We start from the raw sequence: 22,075 nt of genomic DNA on the forward strand, positions 1-22,075 counted from the left end.
ACAATTGCCAATAAATTCAATAAAACAATAATTAAAACTCATATTATTATTATTGTTGTTGTTGTTAAATGATAATTACAGAAGGAATTACAGAAGGACAGAATTGATTTTGTTTTGTCAAAGAGCCAATGGAAACAGAAGAAATAGCATTTGATACTGGGTCCGGCCTTCAACAGGTGTCACCTGGTAGGTCGAATTTCATAGATTTGGGAAAGTTAAATTTAAATTAACATAATTTGACCAGGTTGCCAAGATGGCAAAGATTACAGCATGACAGTCTGGGAACTCGAGTTCGAGTTGGAGGCCCAGAAAATGTCATGTGTGGGTTGACTTGTATATGTTGGGCCTCGTCCTCATCCTTAAGATATCCAAATATAGCCATGACCAAACTGTAGTGAGCATGTACAAAGGCCTAACAAGAGAAAATAATGAAAAAACAAAAAAAAATTGACTATTTTTGCCTCGTGAGCATTAAGAGGGCCTATTAATCATAGCCATCGTGAGTTTGGCCACAATAGGAGGACTGATGGTAAGAGATTGAGCCCGATATATCCGGAACAGACCATACCGAAAAATTCCAGAGAAATTTATTTATCTGATCGGATTAGATTCGGGGTTTTCCAGAACAATGGGCTGGCTCCTTAACTCGACTATCCGGTGGTTGAATTTGATATAGGCTCTATTTATAAGGAAAATAATTTTTAATTATTTTATGCCATTTCAGTATTCGAAACATATCAGAAGGCTCGTTTGCAATTTGCTCAATCAGTTGCTGATCTTGCATCCAAGCCAACAGCCAACGAAGCGCTAAAAACCGGAGGTAAGCACGATTTTCGAAAAGAAGCCATCGTATAAATTTATTCAACTTACGAATTCATTTTAGGGGCAGTACCGTTATTATGCTCCTTAATATTCGATGTGGTACCTGCAGTTCAGCGAACTGCTCTTTTAGCTTTAGGAAGATTGTCCTCCAACAATATAAAAATTGCAGAAGAAATTGTAAAGAGGAACCTGTTGCCTCTTCTGATAGACAGACTCAGAAAAGAAAATGTAAGTTTGGTCAGATTTAAACTGAATTTATTCATTGAAATATGTGAATAATATTTTTGCAGACGAATTTATGCGGCGATAGACCCACTGACGAGCAACTTTATAAAAGTTCTGCAGCTTTCGTACTAAGATCGATTGCTAAACACAATAAAACATTAGCAGAAGCCATAATCGAAAAGGATGGCCTCGAAGCAATAAAAGTTTGCATCAAAGAATCGGATCCACTGATCAAAGAATCTGCAATTTGGACCATAGCAAATATTGCCAAGCACTCAGAAGGTTAAATCAACTTAATTACGAGTTGATTTAATTAAGACCAATTTATGAAATGTCCGTTTTTACAGATCTAGCATGGAGTATAGTATCTGAAGATCTTGGATTTATTCCGATGCTAATAATTTCCTTATCAGAATACGACTTGCGTATTGTCCGAGTGGCAATCTCGGCCATTTATGAGATCTCTAAACATTCAGAACCTCTATGTCAATTACTAATGCTGCACAATGTGGTGCCAGCAATTGATCGCTTACTAGATTGTGAAGATATTAAGTTGAAGGTTGGTTCCTCTTGTATTCCCACGTTGCTAAAGTTAATACTAACGTGTTAAATTTAACAATAGCGTTTGCTTATACCAACACTGACCCAATTAAGTCGTCATAGTGATGAATTAGCTGTTAAAATAGCTACCGAGTCACGCTCTATTGAGATTGCAATTAGAGAGTTATCTCATGAAAATCCTGGATGTCGCCGCAATTGTGCAGTCTATCTCCTGGAGTGTATCAAACATACCGATGAAGTATATTAATTTATATTATCTAATTTGTTAATCAGAATGTCTATTTTCCTGTCTGTCTAATGTCTGTTATAGTTGACGCAGAGAACGATACAAGCGGGTAGCATAGCAAAGATGGTGGAATATATACAGACTCATCAATGTGAAGATCGCATTCCTGGTGTGATGTTTCTAGGCAATCTGGCTACAAAGAATGACGATATGGCTAATGCTGTCATATTTGAGCAGGTAAAATTTAGATATTTTGCAATTAACCATCATCAGTATATGCAATAACTTACTGTCAATCACAGTAAATTATTGCTTTATGATAGAAATCTATAGTAGGATATGGCAACGGAACACACGGGCGATCTGTCAAGGGAGAAATGCCATCTGGAAGGACTTTTATAGGATACTGGCCTCCTAGGTATTAGATATATGAAGGAAATCCGCATACCCATGTGGCCAATCCGTTGGTGAGTCGCATATCCGCGACTATCAGTATTCCATGATTCAAGGATATACGTCCTATCCTGAGCCCTATTCTCTTTTATGATATACAAGATACATATCTTCAGGATGGTAAGACATAAATCTGCTGCCATGGAATACCCAGGTTCGAGCCCTATCTAAATCCCCATAACTGATCATAAACAACTTGAATTGGGTGTCATTCTCACCACCCATTTATACTGATAGATCCATAGAAAGTGACGTACAATGCGTTTGCTCAGGTTACGCGAAAACAAAATAATTTAGTGTATTCATAAATACGCACATTACATAATATGTTACTTTACAGGGAGTGCTTGCACTTTGTACTTCACTGGATACGGATACAAATCCTGAAGTCAGAGAAATTTCAGCATGGACTTTGGGATATCTTGGCAGTTATAGTCCCAGTCACGCCGAAGCATTATGTGAAGCAGATGCTGTAACTTTATTAGCAGTTCTTGCACTGAAATCGGATACACCCGTCGAAGTAAAGACCAAAGTAAGTGGTATAATAAATTAATTACAATTAATTTCCCCGATGTCATGTATGTAACATAAGAAAGTATTGAAATCGTGTCAAATTTCAACCTCCGGGTGTTTTGCAAACCTTGGCATTTTGAGATCCCCTGAAACTCACCTCTACCAACATACTTTACCTTTTTGCTATTTTGTAATTAATAATATAGAAGTTATTTTTTAAATTAAATTTCTTAACAGGTAGCGTTACACGTGATTTTGATTTCATGCTAATGTCTGTTAGTGGTAAACATATTTTTTTGCCGGGAAAGTTACGCAACTCGCTAGAATTCTTTTTTATTATTTACTGAAAACAATTTTTGCATTACAGTGTACGAAATCCTTAAAAATGGTCCTGGAGCAATGCATGGATCTCGAAACCTTGGATATAATCCTTGCCGATGCACCTAACGACATTCTAAACATGATATTAAACCAATATATCAAAGTATTTTAGTTATAAATATGAAATTTGTATGTAAAATCTCTAAAATTAACGTTACCTTTTAACTTTTAGATCTTGAAAGTAGATGGTAAAGCTAGAAGTAGATTTATTACATCCGGCTCGTTCAGGAGAGTTCAACAATTGTCTGCGAAACCGGGTTCGGAAACTGCCAAGGCCATACGATCCATTAATTATTGTTTTCCTCCCGAAGTGATCCAGTGAGTTACTTAAAAGAATGACTCAATTTTTATATTTTAATACAAAAAAAATTGATTTCTTTTTCAGATACTACACAAGTGGCTACTTTGAAGATCTGTTAAAAGAAGTCGAAAATTTTCAACCTCCTCCAGATCCTCACTTAAATTCTCATGAAAATCGCAAAAGATCTGAAGGAGGAGACAGTTCGGACGTTATATCGGAGTAAATTTTTCACGCCTCTATCAAAATTTCGTCAAAATTCTTCAATGGCACCCCCATTAAATTATTGTAGGATTTGAATTTTACAAGAGGAAATCATACTTACAGATGTGAAAGTAGAATTTATGAATTATTCATTAGAAAATTATAAAAAAAATAAAATAAATCTACGTGCTGTTATTGATAGACCTACATTTAATTTGCCATATTAAAGTTCGTGACATGTAACAAGGTTTCAACACGTTGCAAGTGACCCTAAAACTCTAGCAGCTGGAAGAAAACAACACTCAGACAATTAAAAATAATTGCTTCTCTAAATTAACACTTCAGATTTCCTTTCTGCTGAGTAAAAAGTAAAGAATTTTCCACACAAATTCTGAATTTAAAAAGGATAATTTTGTCAGAAATTCCTCTCCTGTGTATATTTCGAATCTGTGTCAAGTTTGTCACGTGAAATAAGCGAAAAGAACAGAGAATGACAGCACGAAATTTAATTTAATAAGTAAAATTACATTCAAAACAATGAGTTAATTGTAGTAGGTATCCATTCGGTGTATTGTTAGATTGCCATTATTACGGGGTTCCCATTCCGTAGAAAGAAACTTTGCTCCAGTTCACAAATTTCTATTAACTGAGTTATTAACTAAATATTCTTGTAAGCATACGAATTGGTGTACAGTAACTCAAACCTCGATATAGCGCTCACATTTGTTCACCTTCTAAATTGGTACTAAATCGAGAGTTCGCAATGTGGATCCTTTGCCTTATAAAATCCTACCTTTGGTAATTCGGATATAACGAAGGATGCTACTGTTTTATAACTATGAGGAAGAGCCGTTCACCGGCGTTGATTGGCGCTGTACGGGGATGGCGCTATATCGAGGTTTGGTGTATATTTCGAATTTTAAATAACCAAAACTAATGGATGGAAAGGAGTTGATTTCTATTTACAGTTAATATATTAAGTAATTAGTATTTTTTTTTTGTTTTTAATGTAATAAATCGTGATGTATACTAAACCCTGAGGTGATTTATATCTTGTTTTATGGCTTTTCTGTGGTCAAAATTCTTACCAAACAATATACTAGCCAAAAAAATAGAACGTGTGACACATTAAAAATCTTTACACGATGTTTCCAAATTCATTATTCATAGTACTTAAATTATCAAAATGATCATTAAATGTTCATTCTTTTGCTGCATTAAATTAACCTTATACACAAATTACGCACAAATTTCATTCAAAGTTACCCATAAATTTTGTTCAAAGTTACCCATAATTTCATTCAAAGTTACCCATAAATTTCATTCAAAGTTACCCATAATTTCGTTCAAAGTTACCTATAAATGTCGTTCAAAGTTACCCATAATTTCGTTCAAAGTTACTCTTGAATTTCATTCAAAGTTACGCATGAATTTCACTTCGTGATCAACTCTACAGCCTACAACCAAACTTTTCCTTATACATTAAAGAATAATCGTCTTTCAATCTACAATTACCTAGAAATTCGAGCAATTAATAGAGAAAGTAATAAAATTTTCCCTTCGTTGTACAAGAGTTGCATAGAAACTAGTAATATGGAAGCGAGGAAATTTTGACCTGATATTTTTAAATTTAGCTTTTAATGGAGTGTTAAGTATTAGAAAATTTTGACCTAATTCTTTTATCTTTCACCCCTACTCATTCGTTTTATCCCTATCTGATCTATTTATTATTTTCAGTACTTCGACTATAAAATTCGAAGAAATTTATTTAAAAAAAACAAAAATTATATACATTATCTTAAAAATATTTTTAGAATCGCTTCTTTCGATTTTTATTGTCTATGTCGACTTTATAGTCAATTAAAGTCGAAAATATAGAAATAAACAACGTTAATTAAGACATTTTAATGGTCATTATGTGAATATTTACAGAATATTCATGAAAAATTGGCAATTTCACATGCTTTTACAGGAACTTGCGCTCTATAACTTGTTAAATAAGTTCTAAATGTAGAAATTTGTTAACTTTTTTACGTATTGTGAGCTTATAGACTCAAAAAACAATTAATTGTCGAACCTCATAACAACGTACACGGACAGGGACATAAAAAATGGCCTCTGTTTGAAGGTTAGTGTGTATGCACTTTTGCTCCAAAATAAAAAGTGGCCGTTTTATAGTGGTGTCCGCTGTTGGGAGGTGGCCGTTATTAGAAGTTCGAGTGTATTTAAATTAAATTAAATGATAATTTAGCTATAAAAAATATATATATATTTTATTGTAATTGATATTTAAATCACGTATTATTCAGAGATGTTGGAATCAGCCACGTGTTTTACGTAATCGACGATTTAAAACAGGTGTCTAAAATGGCATTTAAATACGTTTCTAATTAATTATTTTAAATGTATTTCATATTAAAAGTGCTTAAATCTATGCAAACTCTTATGATTTTATGTTAAAATAATAATTATATTAATTCCTTCCGTCCTATGAGCACTAAGAGAGCCTTTCTCTATACCCATCATGGGTTCAACCAGACACACAAGATAGTGAGAAAAGGGGCTCCACATATCTCGGCCAGACCGCACGTGAAAAGATTTCAGGGTCTTCTCGATCGCTCGGATTCGAAACAGGATTCTTCAGGAGTGGATTAAATTGATGCTTTAAGGCAATGCAACACATGGGTGATCTACCAAGGAGAGTACCCCCAGGGAAGAGTGTAACACGTGAAGAAACCCCGGAAAATTCCACATGCCAGCCTGCTGCTGACGTGTGAGCCCGCGACAAAAGTACTACAATGTTCATCAGGTTTTTCTAATCTTAATTCAATGTGACCAGATCCTCCAGAGCGATAGGACGACGCCTTAAAGCTGCTTCATATAGCCAGAGATTGCGAGAAGTTTGCCATAAATCGCCATTAATTTGTCTCAGTCGCAATCATAAACATATCGATCGCAAAGTGACAAAAATATGCTAATTTTCGCATATTAATCGCTGCTTTTATCGCATCGCGAATTGCAGTTGATGGCTGCGTGAAACAGCCTTTAAGGCTGATTGTAATCTCTTTAGTTATGCATGAGATACCACCAGATGGTTTTAAAAGTAGCTAAAATATTAATTATATCCTTTCCATTATAATGTTTACACGTGATAGGCTAAATTTTGAAATTTCTGTATTTGAAATGCAGGCCATCTGAGTGTATATACACAGATTCAAACACGAAATGATGTAGCTCATCCCTCAGAGCTTGAGACAAGCATTTGTTCAAGATATGGAGGATCAGCACTAAGCTTTAGATGAAGGAATAAAACTAACGTACAGTACAAATGAAAGCCAGATTAAAGCGTAAATACGCAAATTACATAATCCCCACCTTTTGAATATGACATGAAAATCAATTAATATTATCCTAATTAAAAGGCCTCTCAGAGGTCAAGAAAAGTTCAAGCCACACGTTTTTGGGGCACCAATATATTAAAAAACAATTTTAAAAAATTTTATTATCTAAAAAGTATTTAGTACACAATAAAAAATAAAGTTTTTTCTGGTTGAACTTTCAATAACGGCCACCTGTAAACGGTGGCCATTTTTTTCAGGAACGTTTCTTTTTGGAATGCATTCGAAACAACCTCCAAATGGCGGACATTTTTGTGTTCCTATCAACCTCCTAACAATGGCCTTCAGGGCCGTTGTTAGGAGGTTTGACTATATAAAGAAACACAATAAAAACAAATAAGTCCTTTTGAAGCTCTTTAAACGTGACTCCCTTTACAAAATGGTACTATTTCAGTCCTCCTTTAACAGGTCTTCTTTGCGTCCTCCATTAACAGGTCTAACTGAGTTGCAAATTTTGATTTAATTTACAATTCGAATTCTTAAATTTACATATTTATTCGTTAAGTAAGTGCAATATTTTTAATATAAAATTCGAAAATTCGGTGTTTAAACCTCTTAATTATTTTCGGATCTTTATCAATAGAAACTATTAATTTTCATGGCGATTTTTTCAGACTTTTCCTCGCAATAATTCATTTAAAAAAAACTATGTTAAGTTGTCTATAAACTAGGAATTTCATACGATTTTTTTATCCCTGTTCGGTTCATTCACTTACAAAATTGCCTGCAGTTTCGTACATCTTAAATGTAAGTAGCTATGATCTAAGACCGTTCTATTATTATAATAATAGACTTTTTTCAACTCTAGGCTATATTATGCTTCATTAATTCCATTCGCGTATGACTGAATGGCAAATTCTGCCATCACCCCTCATAACTTATCGCATATTTCTTCGTTATTCTGCAGCTCAGAAAGCATTTAATTGTTAAAAAAATTAAATATTTAAACTTCGATTATCATTAAAAATCACAAAATTATCCACTTTTATTAATATTTTTTCAGTAAAATATAAATAAATTGAGTGTCACGTGAAGTGGATAGTGTTTAGATACGGGTGTTTTATAGGAGGAGAACTTATAAAAATCAACGTAAAACACTTCCCTCTTATCAGAAAATATAAAATTATATGCTTAATTACACGATTAATATAAGGGAATTGGTATAAAATATGCTTAAATCTCATAAACACGCTAACAAAGATGCCACGCTTAGTGCTTGACCGTACGAAATTAATTTAATAAAATGTATATGAAAAATACTAGAAACTATATACAAAAATTGCCGTTTATTAAGGTCTACGAGCTATAAAAATATCAAATTTAGCCTTTATCAAAGGAAACAAATCAGACTTATCAAATTTGGAGCAGTTCTTTCTATGGAAGTACACAGAAAAAAATGTGACGAGTTTATTTTAAGAACAGTAAAAAAAAAAAACAGTTTAATTCCATTATCGGAAATTTACATTTATAGAAAAATTATTAATATACATATTTTTAAAGTATTATGACGTAATAATACAGATTTAAAACGCCAATTTCTTTCTAATTATAACGTCACAATAACGTTTAAATTACTAAAAAAGGAAAGATGAGACACCGTCGCGCCACCTAAGTTTGTAATTATATGGACGACTGTTGCGTCATAAATACAATTGAGTGATGATTATTACGTCACAATTGCCCATCGATAATTGTAACGTAATAATCGAATCGAAGTGTTTTTTTTCCCACCCCGCGTAAACAATTGAATAATCTGATTTAGGTTTATTCGATTATCCGGCAATACATTAACTAAATCGCATTAGGCGAAAAAAAATCCTTGAAAATAGATTAAAGTATGACCTCGCATGCTTTGGTTCCGGAACTGTACTAATGGATATAGAGAAAACAAACTGTATTTCTTTAGAAATAACAAAACCGGAAAAACGGAGTCGCCTGAGGACAAGTACTACTACTACCAGGAAGTTGCCTGTGACCTTAGCAAAACGGTCTGTTTGTTCGATCACGCGCTTTTACTAACACCCGAAACACCAGAAATCCTTCACCAAACACTAGCGAATTTCGATTGTCCGAACACACCTCGTGGTTATTACAAAATTAACAAAACAAAACACGCTCGTAACAATAAGAAGACCATCCCTAGACGGGGATTTTCATTAAATCGGCGATGGGTGTTGATTTTTTAAAGCCATTATTGCGGCATACGTTAAAAACGGTGGGGAGTTAGCGATGACGTAAGTGCACTTACCACTCCTCTCCCCCTCCCGTAATGTTTCTCGTTTCTGACCCGATAATCACCCTTTGGCAGTAAAGCTCTACAGTCATTTTAACCCTGAATAGTCGAAAGAGGTGAACCGCTATCGACAGTTTCTTTTGCTGTGTTGTGGCTATGCGAGCATGTTGCGTTTGATCGTGTTCGTCAGCCTCTTGGCTATGGTTCGTCCCAGTGCCATCCCCATTTGGGAACTCCTCACTTATGATGAAAAGGTAAGGGGATTTTAAGAAATTTCTTTTAAGTTTTTACGAATTTTTCGCACACGTAATGGGTTAGGACAGTTAATTAAAACATTGGGCACCATCCCTTAATGGTACATTAATGGTAAAAGGCCCTTCTAGTGCGTTAACTTTTCTTAATTGTGGATTTAATACACTACTTCCATCGGGTGGCATAAATAAGCTTTTCTTGTCGAAAAAAATAATTGGATAATACACTAAATTTTATTTTTAAAAATCTAAACGAATTTGAAATAATTTTAAGCTCTAAAATTCCATAATTATCTCGACCCCAAATGGCGAAGATCGTCGAAAATTCCTAAACACCAAGTATATTAAACCACCAAAAAAAGAGTGCAAAATGTAGCTTAATTTGAACTTTATAAAGGGTGACCCAATACTTAGTTAACTGTGTTTGTTTATCCGTTTTCCAGGCCGTAAATGGAAGAACATTTATGTTGTGAGGTATTCGAATACAACAGCAGTATAGTCTTCACAATGGTTAACTGATTTTTGGTCCATCCCTTAAGCGAGACCGAACTTTTTAATTTAGGAAGCGAGCGAAGATCTGCTCCTAAGTATCTCTTAAGTTAGGGGAATTAGGAGCTTCATAATCAACCCCCTTTTCTTCTACGAAACAGAGGTAGTAGTGTTTTTTTTTAAAAGAAGGAAACGTGTTTTTTTCTCCCCACCTGACACAAAAATGCGATATCAAAGCGTTACCTTTTAAAGGGCTAACGTAGGTGTAGCGATTGCGTTGTTGTGTGGACACGTGAACCGCATAAAAACAGGATCTGTAACATCACAATTGTTACCAAGTTTAAAGATCTAACCAGTATTAAGTGTCCTTAACGCACGACTTGATACATTTTTTTTTAAATAGATAAAATTCGGAAGAAGTTTTGGATCCAAACAATTTTATCTCGGTTTCTGATCGTTTTTTAAGTGTTTATAATGTTTTAACCTTATGCAATTACTTTAAAATCGAGTAATTAAGTGTTATAGATCACTATGCCACTCCCCAGAAAATACATATATTTAGTTCATTAGTTCTACTTAATAAATGGAGTAAATCGGAGCTTATGATTCTTAGATTGGTATCGGTTGCAGTTTAAAGTAAGGTTATCTGGTTTATAAATAATGTTTTAGGTCTTCTACCATTGTTTAAATGTGTATTGTGGCATCACAATGTTGCCAAATACAATAACCTTCCAGTTCATTTTGCGCTATAAATTACATATTAAACCTGACTCGTTTTGTCTTGTACTGTACATTTTAACGAAAACACGCGACGGAGCTGGACATTTATTATTATTGTGGCCCTAAGCTATATAACACATAATAGGCCCTTCTCCTCTAGAATATAAAGATACGCGTAAAAAAATGAGGCCCCAAGCTGCAGCCTTGTTTGGCTATCTGCAAATCCGGCCCCGAGGTGGCCTTTTTCCTTGTTCTACAACGTAAAATCTATAAAAATAATTAATTAATCGAGTTTTTTAACACGTGGATGCTCGAAATCAAATATTAATCGATTTCCGTAACACGTGGATGCTCGAAATCGTAAATTAATCGGTTTCTGTGTCACGTGGATGGTCATAAATTAATCGATTTATTTAGGGCATGTAATGCAAAAAGATGTAAATTAATCAGTTCCTTCAGCGCATTATATATACATATATATATTTATTTTTTCATTTCAACACGTGGAAATGGAAACTAATCGATTTTTACACGTGGAAATTGAAATTAATCGGTTTTAAACACGTGGAAATAGAAACTAATCGATTTTCAACACATGGAAATGGAAACTAATCGATTTTTAACACGTGGAAACACAAACTAATCTAGTTTTCTCTGATCTTGCTTGAACATAAAATTTAAGAGAAATTTAATATTTAGGACCCCAAAAAGCTGTAGAAATATGCAAATTAATTCAGTTTCTCGTCATATAAATGCACGCAATTAAAGATAAACCATTCTATTAATTATTTAACCTGAAAAATCTTAATTATACTTACAGGTGACAGAATTACTCAAGATATTCTCAAATCTTCTCCAGCAACACTGTAAAAATTCTTATGTTGCAGGTAAAAGAAGCGTTTCTTTTTTAATATAATGAGCTAATTTTTATGGCATTATTAATTTTATAATTATTTTAAACAGGATGTAAACAAATACTTTCAAACCATGGAGTGGCTAATCTTCTAAGTTTTGATGAGGACACATTGAATTTGCTAGACCCTTATCAACGAAACAGCAAGAATATAAGTAAGTACAATGCGCCGTGAACTACACCAGGACGTTGCTCTGCATGTAAGGTCATTAATATGCCAAAAATATCTATAATTTATGAGGAGTGTGAACCTCTAAATTGTCTAGCGGGTGGCAAATTTTCAAGGTTTTCCTAAAAGCCGCTTGAGAATTTCGGCATTTAACAATCCCACAACCTAAATAAGTTCACTCGAAATATTTACATATATAATTAAGGCTAGTACAAAAGTTGCTCTATTTCCAATCTTTTGACCTGTTCTGGCACCAACAGGCGAGTCACGTCCTCTTACACAATACTTTAAATAACAATTGAACTAATACAATTCATTGACGTTAAAACGTGTATTTATTTACTTAGACGCCATCTAAACTTGTGCAATTTCTCCATTTTTTTTTTTCTTTGCAGTTTGGAATGCAGTTCTACAACCACACCAATTCCACCACCACTCCAAGCCATTACATTCAAGTGAATCTCAAACCAATTACCAGCAATTGGATAACCATAATTGTAAGTTTTTATAAATATTTTCAAGTATAAAACCACTTTAAAATTAACCATTTGACTCTTAAACTTTTAATGATTAAGCATCTTAGATCCTTTTAAACATTAATTCTTTTGTGTTTAAATGTTATCTAGTTGCATAATTAATGGCATAACAACTCATCTTACAAGCTAATTTTCTTAAATATCCACTCTCCTGCTTAATTACTGCAAATGATGATGCACAAAGTACATCTAAGAATTCTAATTTTATAAATTCTACTGATATTTAACATATCTTGATAATTAACAACACAGATTTAGAGATATCATTATCATTTTTTAAAGTTTTGGAATTATATTTTACCTTTTATCTGCCGTAAAAATGACTTTTGTTATTGAGAAAGATAGTATCAGGTGTGTAGCGAAGCAGCATTTCTTATGATACTGTCGCCACTTTGTTTAATTATATCTGCGGTAGACAATCTGTTTTGACCCAATTTATCTTAACTGATGGAGAGTGAATTTTTTTTCTCTCGATAACTCTATTCTTATGTATGACCTTTCAGTGTTTCTCCATATTCATCTACTGTTCTTCAAAATGATCTAGAAAACACTTGCACCATAATCTAGAGAAATCATTTCCTTTTGTTACTTAAATATTTTAAATTCAAATTTATTTTAATTAAGATAACTTCATTAGTGCTATATTTCTGTAAGGAATTCTATATTGTTAATTTGGTTTGATATCAATGCAAAACACGGGCCTCTGCCGGGAGAATTTTCCATGAGAAATTGGCTCCATTTAGGTATTGTACACTTGAAGAAAATCCATAAAACATGGCCAGCCCATTGAGGTGTGAACCCGCAACCAACTACTGGTGTTCAGTGGTTTTATCCATGGCCACTGGTGGGCCTATTCTATATCCTTCCCCATTTCTGAATTTGAGATTATTATTTTACTAAACAAATTCATTAAACTTCAGGGGCTCATAATGCTTACTAACCCTATAAATTAATATTAATTTTACTAGTAAAAGAATATCTTTAAGAATATATTCTAGTAATAAACAAACATTCTACATATTTGATTTGTTCAAATAAAATGGCAAAAGAACCCACTACTCTTAAGTCTCATAGAAGCACTCAACAGCCCAGACTATGTTAATGATAAAATCAGCTGAAAATTGCAATTTAACTGAATTTTCTTTTGGTTGATTGTGCGGAACTGGAGTTTGTATATATTTGTAAATAACTTATCTCTGATAAATGACTATAGTTGATTACAATCAGTTTAAGTGTAATCTTAGTCATTTCTTGTTAACTTAGTCATAATCTGCTGTTAAATATTGTTTATATATTATGTAGTAATGTAATATGAGTATTATTTATGTTTTGTAAACTTCCCCGATCAAAACGCTGTAAAATACCTCTATTTTCACCCCCTTTACCGCACACCTCTTCCTCCTCTTCACCCCCATTTCACCCCCAGTTATACCTACGAGTAGCATCTGAGTTTTTGCCAAATTTCTAAATAAAGTATGGAACTGGAAAATTTTAATATAAGAACCTGGAGACATCAGAGGTATCAAGGTAGGTTAATTATGCACCGAGCTGCATAATTAACCTACCTTGATACTTCACAGTATGTCATATAATTAACCTAACTCCCTAAGCTGGCCATGAACTGTTAAGACACTAATGTTTTCTGTGACATAAGCCATATTTGTGCCGCCCATTAGCGGGCAGCACGATTATGAGTTAACATTGTAGAAAAATTGGATTCCATATAGCCAAACAATATACTACAAATGATTAGTTGTCATCTGGAAATTCTTGGCAGTGTTGATCTGGAAGTAGTGTATTGAGGGCAGGTTAATAGTACATGGAATTGTTTTAAGCGCACAAAAACTTTTAATGGATTAACAGTACAAAAAATTATTCATTCTAAAATTATTTATATGTATGTTCACCTGTAAAAATAAACAAATTTGCTCCGATTTTAAATTGAAAATATTATTTTGATACAAAAATTAATTAAACTCAATTCCGATTATTATTTTATTACATTTTTTTAAACTTAATTGGCTATTTTGCAGTTAATTAACGAATAGTTTAAACACTATAGCAATAGTTCACGATTCTCTAAGGATGAGAACATTTGTCATTATCGTCTAATGCACAAAAAGGAGCATGACAAAAAGATTTTCCTGTTTTCAGAACAGCAATTACTCAAACTACTGCACTAACAACAAGATGCAGTTCGCGTACTTAAAAATTTTGAGTCAAATCACTGGAAATTTGACTCAGATATGTCATACCTCGTCCCTCGTTACCCGCAACCTCCATTATTGGCTTGCCCAACCCGTCAGCAGCACAAAAAAAGGGCTCTCTCAGCACCCACAGGGCAAAGTTAATAGGTCAATTAACAGAATTTGTGAAATATTGCTTTATAAAAACGATTTAAACTGTTCTTAATAACAAGAATACAGCTTCGTTAATAAAATATATGTAGATATAAGAATTGTCTCTGTAAAATTTCTCGAATTTTAATCAAATTTTCTGTATTTCTAGATTCTCCTTACTACGAAATTTAAAGAACCAAGCTGAACTTCATTACCGCAAATTCTACAATTAATATTTGTAATATATGTGTAATGTGTATATTTACTTGTACTTACGTAAGTCTTACGTATACGCATTGTGTCTTAATTTAAAATTTGTAAATAAATTTTTTGTCGGTGTATTTCATTAATTTTGATAAATAACCATTGTTTAATAAAACTTTTTGCTTCAATAAACAATGGGAAAATCATAATTAAATTGTTTAGAAGTGTAGCAATAATAAATATTTATTATCATTATAAAATCTTTATCAATCAGTGTTTTTCATTCATTCCGTAACAATTCAACAGGAGTTTCAAGCATCCGCCAAACTTTCGTTTCCGTATCCGGCGATAAAAAGTAAATTGCTAGTTCCTATCATTGAATCGTTTAGATTATTATGCAAATTCACACACTTTTCTATTGTCGACAAGACACTGCTGTTAGGAAACGCGTCCGCAAATTCCCTTATTTCATAGTAAACTTTACGTCGCAAATGAAAGTTGGAGTGAAAATCCATTTTACCATCAGCAATTTCAATATTGTGCTCTCTCTTAGCTTTCTTCTTATGAAAACTATTCTTGGTTTTCTTATCCACAACTTCTGTATCCGTAGCTGTAACCTCCATACTATTTTCATTACGATCCTGTTCTAAATGTTTCCTTTTCTTTCCTTTCTTCACCTTTTCAGTTAGTGTATTGCTTGACTCATTTTCATTACAGTTTTTAAGTTTAGTAAGTGAAACTGTATCCTTGTTATAACTTTCGTTATCCTCATTCAAACCCGTATTGGATGGTGGCGACGAACACATTTCTGTCTTTCCTTCAGAAATTTCCGAATTGTATTCGTTCAAATTTTCTGCTTCTTCCACAGAAAAACCATTCGTATTTAACTTGGAATCAATAATGTTCTCACAATTTGCATCAGACATTACTGATTTTTTCATATCATCTTCGGGTTCTGAAATATATTTATCGTTATTAGTTTATTTATACCGAATACATTTAAAAATTGGTTTATTTTCAAACTTAAAATTCCAGATTTATCCACAACCCGTGGTGTGTTATGGATAAATCTGGTCTAGACTTCAATCCACCGCACTTTCACTTACTCATTTCTTATTCCACTGTCTCGTTTATCATTGCTCTTGGTAAAACAACCGTGCAGTAAAACTTGTTAACTGGCTTAAATGATAATTCATACCCGAGCATTAAGAATTTAATAATTCAATTAAATGTACTCACCATTATCATCAATCTTTCTATTCTGAATTGTACGATTTCCCATTTTCTCAGAAAAGTATTCTTGAATACTCTTCTTGCTGGTATAAGTGTTTTCATATAAATCATCATTTAATAACTGTTTTAATCTTTCCTATTAAAGAAAACAATTATTAATCGTTAAAAAATAGATGTCAGCATAACTGCCTATTTCTAGACAAATTATTTAGTATTTAATTAATTAATTGCATAGCCGAGTATACCCGATAATTCGGCAGTTCATTTGGCTTTAAAAAACTGGGTTTACTTTGATGTTCATATTATCAAATTAAGTCTTAGTGTTCTATGTTATACAAACTTGATGCAAAAAGATGCTTCGAAGTATTCATTTATTAAACAATAAACTTCTTAAATATGCCAGATTTTGTGTGCGCATGTTTATTTACACATTTATTAAACATTATAAAAAACAATATACTCACTTTGGTTGTTTTGTTAACTTTTTTCTTTCTTTTCCCAAGGATAGCATCCAAATCATTTGAACTATAATTCGACATGTCTTTTCCTTTGAAAAACTTTTTATAGCTATAAAAATTAGTAAGTTAAATATCATAAAATGTTTAGGTAAATAATAATTTATTAAATTTAGTTGCAATATTATGAAGTATAAATCTTTGAACCAATAAAAGAAACATAAGACTTCTAATAAGGTATAAGGAGTCATCTCAACAACTGAGTTAGATGAAAGTCAAGACTAAATATGGAAAGCATAGGGGCGGGAGGCTCCGATTAACTATATACACACTTCCAGTTTGTACTGGAAGTCATGTTATTTTGATTCAAAACTTTTCCCCTGAAAGGAGTTAGATAGATGACTGACATGACTCTATTGCCAATGGAAAAGTATGATGTACTGTACAGGGGCAAGACACTACTAATTTGAGGTGGAGAGCATATATTATAAATTAAATCAATTAAAACTTGCAGCCCGGCATCATAACAATTTCACGATAAAATAATTGCTGGTTTAATGTGGATTCAAACTACAGATCAGGACATTATGAAATAACTAAATCTTAATGTCCTACTGTCATGCATTAACAAAATAACTTCTCATATATATATATATATATAAACTTTCCAAAGCCCGATGTATTGATACTAAGTCAAACAATCGCCATAATTAATTTAATTTAGATAAGAGATGGCACCTAACATCTACCTGTAGTATCAAATTACTTACTTTCCAATTACGTCAAATAAATAAAAAATAGAAACTATCCATGTTGATGTTTAATAATATTTCAACAACACAGCTCAGGCACTAAAACATGCTCCATTTTTTCAACAGTTCTACTTTATCTTGGATTAATATGGATGGTGTTTACATTTGACACCAATACTGACACACTCATCTCTCTAGAAAGCCATAGCTAGGGTTTAATTTAAGCAAAATAAAGTAAGAATATCACAAAATTGTTATATCATCACAGTTTAGTGTAAATAATGTAAATAAGCACCATCTACGGCAGTGGGAATTTCAAGTTTCCTTCAGTCTGGACAAAATTATAATAGTATATAGTTAATGCATAAAATGAAATTATAGCCGAGGCTCCAACAAAATAATGTGTTAAAATATTTTAAAATTAATCCCAATTAACGTAAGCGTAAATACTATTTAAAAAATATGAAAATAAGAGATCAAAATTATAGAAGTACAATTCATTGGGTGATCCAGATGATCTGGAAACGGCAGCCATTTGTAAACAAATGCGTATTAATCTTTCGTCAGGCACAACCCCCATCATCGGACGATGTTATTTTTCTTAAGCACGCCACCAATTCCAAGTATAAGTGGTCACCTAAAGAGGATGGATATTTTTGAAGGAATGAGTGCACTATACAATATGGGGGTAAGGAATGCTTTGATTTCAGAAAACTGTTTGACTTTTTCAAAATAAAAATGTATAATCCATCCTATTATGTATCACGCCTGCTTGTATTATGGCAGATGTAAGTAATTCTTTCAGCTTTTCTTTTATTTTTACCTTTCGGAACCACACATCTGAATGTGTGGTTCCGAAAACAACAACTTAAATGTGCGTGCAAAGTATTGATATATTATCTTGTATTTTTTCCCCTATTTTCCTTATTATTTTGTATCTTTTTTTTGTGTATATATTATTTTGTTCAAATAAATAACTAAACATATGATAAAAAAGAAAAACAGTGTTAAGTATTATTAATCTGAAACCAAAACACTGTCCACTTGCAGGACAGGTTGCACCTGGCAAAAACTTAATAATAAATACATGCAAATATAAGTAAAAACCTTACTAAGTTAAACACACCCTGTTTACCGTTGCATAAAGAAAATTTTACATTATTGGCACTGTAAATGGCTGCTTTGTCAAAAATTTCTGGATCACACACGACTCAGTGTTCATAAAGTTACTGCATGATGAGGAATTTATGACGACATTACAGTTATACATATAATATTGCATACAAGACCACACACTCAACTGGTACCAAATGAACAATTTACAGTCCTCATATACAATATTGTACAGTACTGTACATAAAAATTTAATGTCAATACAACTTTCTCATTGCACAGTAACTTTTCAGACACCCTGTATATATAATCTTCCCAAAAATATCTAGAAATAAAATTGCTTACTAAATCCTAAATTTAGATATTTGTAGTTTTTTAGTCTTGGTAGCGGGTTCTGGCTTTTCGGTCGTATCCGTTTCTTTACTTTGAAAATGTCCATTCAGTGATGATAGTAATGAATTAAAATCGTCTTGATGAGCAATCCAATCATCTTCGGCTCCAACAAAACCAACTCCTGCAATAAATATTCCAACTCACTATTTCAGCAATTAAAGCTAAACCTTGTATTTTTTTTTTACGAAAAGTATACCTTTCAAGTTTTATATTACTTAACCGGTAATGCTTTTCCTTAACTCTAATTTTCGAAACCAAAATATTCCGATTTTTCAGATTTGACTTAAAAAAGTTTCTGATCTCCAATATTCGATCAGTTTTATTATGTAAGTTTTGCATTTCAAATAGAAATAGAGTGAGTTAACAGTCTCCATACACCTAATAGTGAATAAACGTACTAATAGCACGAGTTCGCTTGTTACCAATAGACTGGTCATGGAGTTTTTCAGGTTTTATTTGTGTTCCTAACATCTAAATAGGCATCAGTTTCCCATAGAAGGAAGAATGCCCTTGTCTCATCAATCCAATCCGTGCGGTAGCATCAACACCCCAAACTTCATCGAGATGATGCTATCTATCAAGATGTTACTAAAAAATAACTTTAATAGAGAGGTTGCGGCCGAAGATCGAGCGCCGCTATCTTGTAAGCGGCGCTCGATGTTCACGTTTTACAGATGAAAACATCAGCCGCAATCTCTTTTATACTACTAACTATCTTAAAAATGCAAAACAGATTTATTAAATGATTACAGATGAGTTTTAAAATATTGAAATTTTTCATGTTTAAATAAACATTACATTTAGATCATTTTAAGTTGATAATCTTTACGCTCCTACTCAACAGTTAAGTCAATTTCGGGAAGACCGTCGTAGAAAAATACAATAAAAGAACACACCTTTCCGATCGTCCTTGTTAGTAACTTTAATATGCGAAGTGTTTCCATCTTCATTCTTTCCTAATCCTTTACCGTCCTTCCATCCCATCTTGGTAAGCATTTTAAATCCGAATCGTTCTTTATCTTGAGAAATTGAAAATGTTAAGAAATTAATCATCAATCAATAAATTCATAATTATATTAAGAAAGGTGTTGTGAAGATTTTCTCTTCTCTACGAAAATAATTTTTAGTACAGCAATGTTATATAAATTATGCAAAGTGCTATTAATATATAATACGGTCAATATACGAGAACTCGTAAATGGTGAAGTTCTCAGATACGAACTATTGAAGATATTTTTCATTGCGTCACAAGTAAATTGAAGAAGATTTAAAGCATGCAATTTTGAAGGTAAAATTGCAGATATGAATGACACTGTTGTCAGCTTAACAGGACTATAGACCATGTTCAAAGGAGCAAAGAAGTCAAAGGAACTATACACGTGACCCTTTCAAGGTATTCATCTCTAAAATGTGGAACCCCAGTGGCAGCAGTTACAGTTACCATCTTGCTTGTGATTGTCATGCTTGCAAGCCATGTTATAGGTAGGGTTACCATAATTGCCAAGCATTGATACAGGACATTTATTTAAGTGCTAAATAAACATCCCATTAAGTGCTAAATAAAGCGTGAAAAAAGTGGGTAGATAATGGTTTACTTAACTCTGATAAAAATCAATAAAATGAACCCTTAGAATAATAAAACAGATGCAAAGCTAATCCTTTTTAGCCCCGTCATAGTTTAAAGTTGATTTTACTTTCTTAATTATATCATTTTCTTCTTTCACATAATTATAAATTTGGATGCACGTCATTTAAAAATTATAATGACAAATCAAAATAGCTTCAATTGTTTCCATTAGACAACCTGTATCTTTCGTCCAACCATTGAGTTGACATTAATTAGGGAAAATATTCTCTCCACATTTGCACTGTGGGCTGGAATGGCAAATACATATTTGCACAGCTTTATTAGACATAATAATGCTTTATTAGCTTTATTATCTGATCAATATGGTTTGTATTTGATCAAATTCAGTTTGATCTTTCTTTATAAATGACTGATTTTTGGTATATTCATCTTTAAAACGATACTTTCTCTTTGGCATCTTTTATTACCGATATTAAAATGGTTTTACCTAAGAAAGACTATGTGCAGGAGCAAGCAATTAGTTATTTTATTACACATACATGAAACAAATTAGCATTCACCAAGCTCTGATAGTTGAAATTGACTAAAAGTTCTGGGGTGCCGCCACTTGCCGGCTGCCTCCCACAGAGATTAGGGAGAAAACGGGACAAATAGTAATACAGGACTGAGTAGTATAATATGGTGACAGTCCCATATGGCAACCCTAGTTAGGCATATCAAGCAACGTCTATGAAAATAATAAATGCACTAACTCTACTGACTAAAAACAGCTTTTACCTGGAATCAATACTACTGCCTATTCTCCATGCTCCACACTCTGCACGTAGTTTTGCACTGAGGTACTCAAATGGGGACAAGCCCCCACACTCCCTAAAACTGTATAATACTCCACAAACAGTCAAGTCGGCTATTCAAAGCCAGCGTAGTTAGATGGACTAAATAATTTAATGTCACAATCTTCGCAGAACATGCAGTGTGACACTCAAGCCTGGAAGTAGGTTGATTTTAAGGGGCTATCTCACGAAGTGTCACACGTACAGGTACGGTTTCTTTGGCTTTTTTTGCTCATATGCATATGGTCTACAGCTCTGTTAAAGTCTCAACAGTGTCATTCATATCTGCAATTGTAACCCTTTACCTGCTGACAATTGAAGAATATGTGAATCAAGCTCATTATTGAGCTGCTTTAAATAAGATTCTAGCTCTGAATAAGGGGTAGAGGGCCGACACTCCACACCTCATTCAGAGCTATAATATTACAGCAAAATTAAATATTTTGATTAATTAATGAATCAAATAAAACGTAGAAGTTACTTTTAGGATCTTAGCTCATTTATACACATATACATATTTGACCGAAAGTAACTTGTACTAAAATCTAATTTACCTTTAGCCCAAAAATTTCCATTAGGATTCAAACTCAATTTAACGTTTCTAGGCATAACTCAGAATAAAATAAAATCAGTAACTTCTCCAATTTCGTTAATACTATTCAAACCGACACTAAGACCACGTTGAACAACTGGGAGAAGCCATATTGGCAAACACCGCCCTCTCGTTTTAAAAATAAAATTTATTCCAGAAAAAATATATATAAACAAATATA

At 33.0% G+C, this 22,075-nt stretch overlaps 3 protein-coding genes and 1 long non-coding RNA gene across 6 annotated transcripts; 2 read left to right on the plus strand and 2 right to left on the minus strand.

Annotated features, from left to right (window-relative positions):
• Nucleotides 1–85: 85 nt before the first annotated feature.
• On the plus strand, nucleotides 86–3,885 carry LOC111626837 (sperm-associated antigen 6-like). The gene is made up of 11 exons (XM_023370355.1): nucleotides 86–186; nucleotides 725–820; nucleotides 884–1,050; nucleotides 1,113–1,329; nucleotides 1,395–1,606; nucleotides 1,670–1,846; nucleotides 1,919–2,071; nucleotides 2,628–2,819; nucleotides 3,168–3,284; nucleotides 3,354–3,499; nucleotides 3,567–3,885. The coding sequence occupies exons 1-11, from the start codon at nucleotides 129–131 to the stop codon at nucleotides 3,703–3,705; spliced, it is 1,674 nt and encodes a 557-aa protein (XP_023226123.1). The 5' UTR covers nucleotides 86–128; the 3' UTR covers nucleotides 3,706–3,885.
• Nucleotides 3,124–4,456, minus strand: LOC111626838. The gene is made up of 3 exons (XR_002756940.1): nucleotides 3,892–4,456; nucleotides 3,340–3,507; nucleotides 3,124–3,254 (listed from the first exon to the last, which is right to left on the minus strand). It is a non-coding gene; the product is annotated as an uncharacterized LOC111626838 (long non-coding RNA).
• A 4,441-nt stretch (nucleotides 4,457–8,897) lies between these two features.
• LOC111626865 (rhythmically expressed gene 5 protein-like) lies at nucleotides 8,898–15,063 on the plus strand. 3 transcript variants are annotated; one of them, XM_023370388.1, is made up of 6 exons: nucleotides 8,898–9,315; nucleotides 9,390–9,568; nucleotides 11,595–11,661; nucleotides 11,738–11,842; nucleotides 12,252–12,353; nucleotides 14,901–15,063. In XM_023370388.1, exons 2-6 carry the CDS (start codon nucleotides 9,479–9,481, stop codon nucleotides 14,921–14,923), a joined length of 387 nt encoding a protein of 128 aa, XP_023226156.1. In that variant the 5' UTR covers nucleotides 8,898–9,315; nucleotides 9,390–9,478; the 3' UTR covers nucleotides 14,924–15,063. The 3 variants fall into 3 exon arrangements, with proteins under 3 accessions (XP_023226156.1, XP_023226157.1, XP_023226154.1); XM_023370389.1 differs by having other exon boundaries at nucleotides 9,422–9,568; XM_023370386.1 differs by having other exon boundaries at nucleotides 8,898–9,568.
• A 102-nt stretch (nucleotides 15,064–15,165) lies between these two features.
• LOC111626863 (PIN2/TERF1-interacting telomerase inhibitor 1-like) lies at nucleotides 15,166–22,014 on the minus strand. The gene is made up of 6 exons (XM_023370385.1): nucleotides 21,857–22,014; nucleotides 19,778–19,900; nucleotides 18,834–19,002; nucleotides 16,633–16,735; nucleotides 16,175–16,304; nucleotides 15,166–15,890 (listed from the first exon to the last, which is right to left on the minus strand). Exons 1-6 carry the CDS (start codon nucleotides 21,909–21,911, stop codon nucleotides 15,247–15,249), a joined length of 1,224 nt encoding a protein of 407 aa, XP_023226153.1. The 5' UTR covers nucleotides 21,912–22,014; the 3' UTR covers nucleotides 15,166–15,246.
• Nucleotides 22,015–22,075: the final 61 nt, after the last annotated feature.

The sequence above is a fragment of the Centruroides sculpturatus genome, unplaced genomic scaffold (assembly GCF_000671375.1).
Source record: "Centruroides sculpturatus isolate CEXI.00-Female unplaced genomic scaffold, Cexi_2.0 scaffold547, whole genome shotgun sequence".
Classification (NCBI taxonomy): domain Eukaryota; kingdom Metazoa; phylum Arthropoda; class Arachnida; order Scorpiones; family Buthidae; genus Centruroides; species Centruroides sculpturatus.

Coding starts and splice junctions, on each gene's coding strand:
- LOC111626865 (XM_023370386.1), top strand. CDS start 9,479: ATGTTGCGTTTGATCGTGTTCGTCAGCCTCTTGGCTATGGTTCGTCCC. Junction 9,569..11,594: donor TCCTCACTTATGATGAAAAG/GTAAGGGGATTT, acceptor TTATACTTACAG/GTGACAGAATTACTCAAGAT. Junction 12,354..14,900: donor GCAATTGGATAACCATAATT/GTAAGTTTTTAT, acceptor CTGTATTTCTAG/ATTCTCCTTACTACGAAATT.
- LOC111626837 (XM_023370355.1), top strand. CDS start 129: ATGGAAACAGAAGAAATAGCATTTGATACTGGGTCCGGCCTTCAACAG. Junction 1,330..1,394: donor TATTGCCAAGCACTCAGAAG/GTTAAATCAACT, acceptor CCGTTTTTACAG/ATCTAGCATGGAGTATAGTA. Junction 3,285..3,353: donor TATTAAACCAATATATCAAA/GTATTTTAGTTA, acceptor TTTAACTTTTAG/ATCTTGAAAGTAGATGGTAA.
- LOC111626863 (XM_023370385.1), bottom strand. CDS start 21,911: ATGCCTAGAAACGTTAAATTGAGTTTGAATCCTAATGGAAATTTTTGG. Junction 19,901..21,856: donor TGGAAATTTTTGGGCTAAAG/GTAAATTAGATT, acceptor CAATTTCTCAAG/ATAAAGAACGATTCGGATTT. Junction 16,736..18,833: donor ATATCTAAATTTAGGATTTA/GTAAGCAATTTT, acceptor TAATTTTTATAG/CTATAAAAAGTTTTTCAAAG.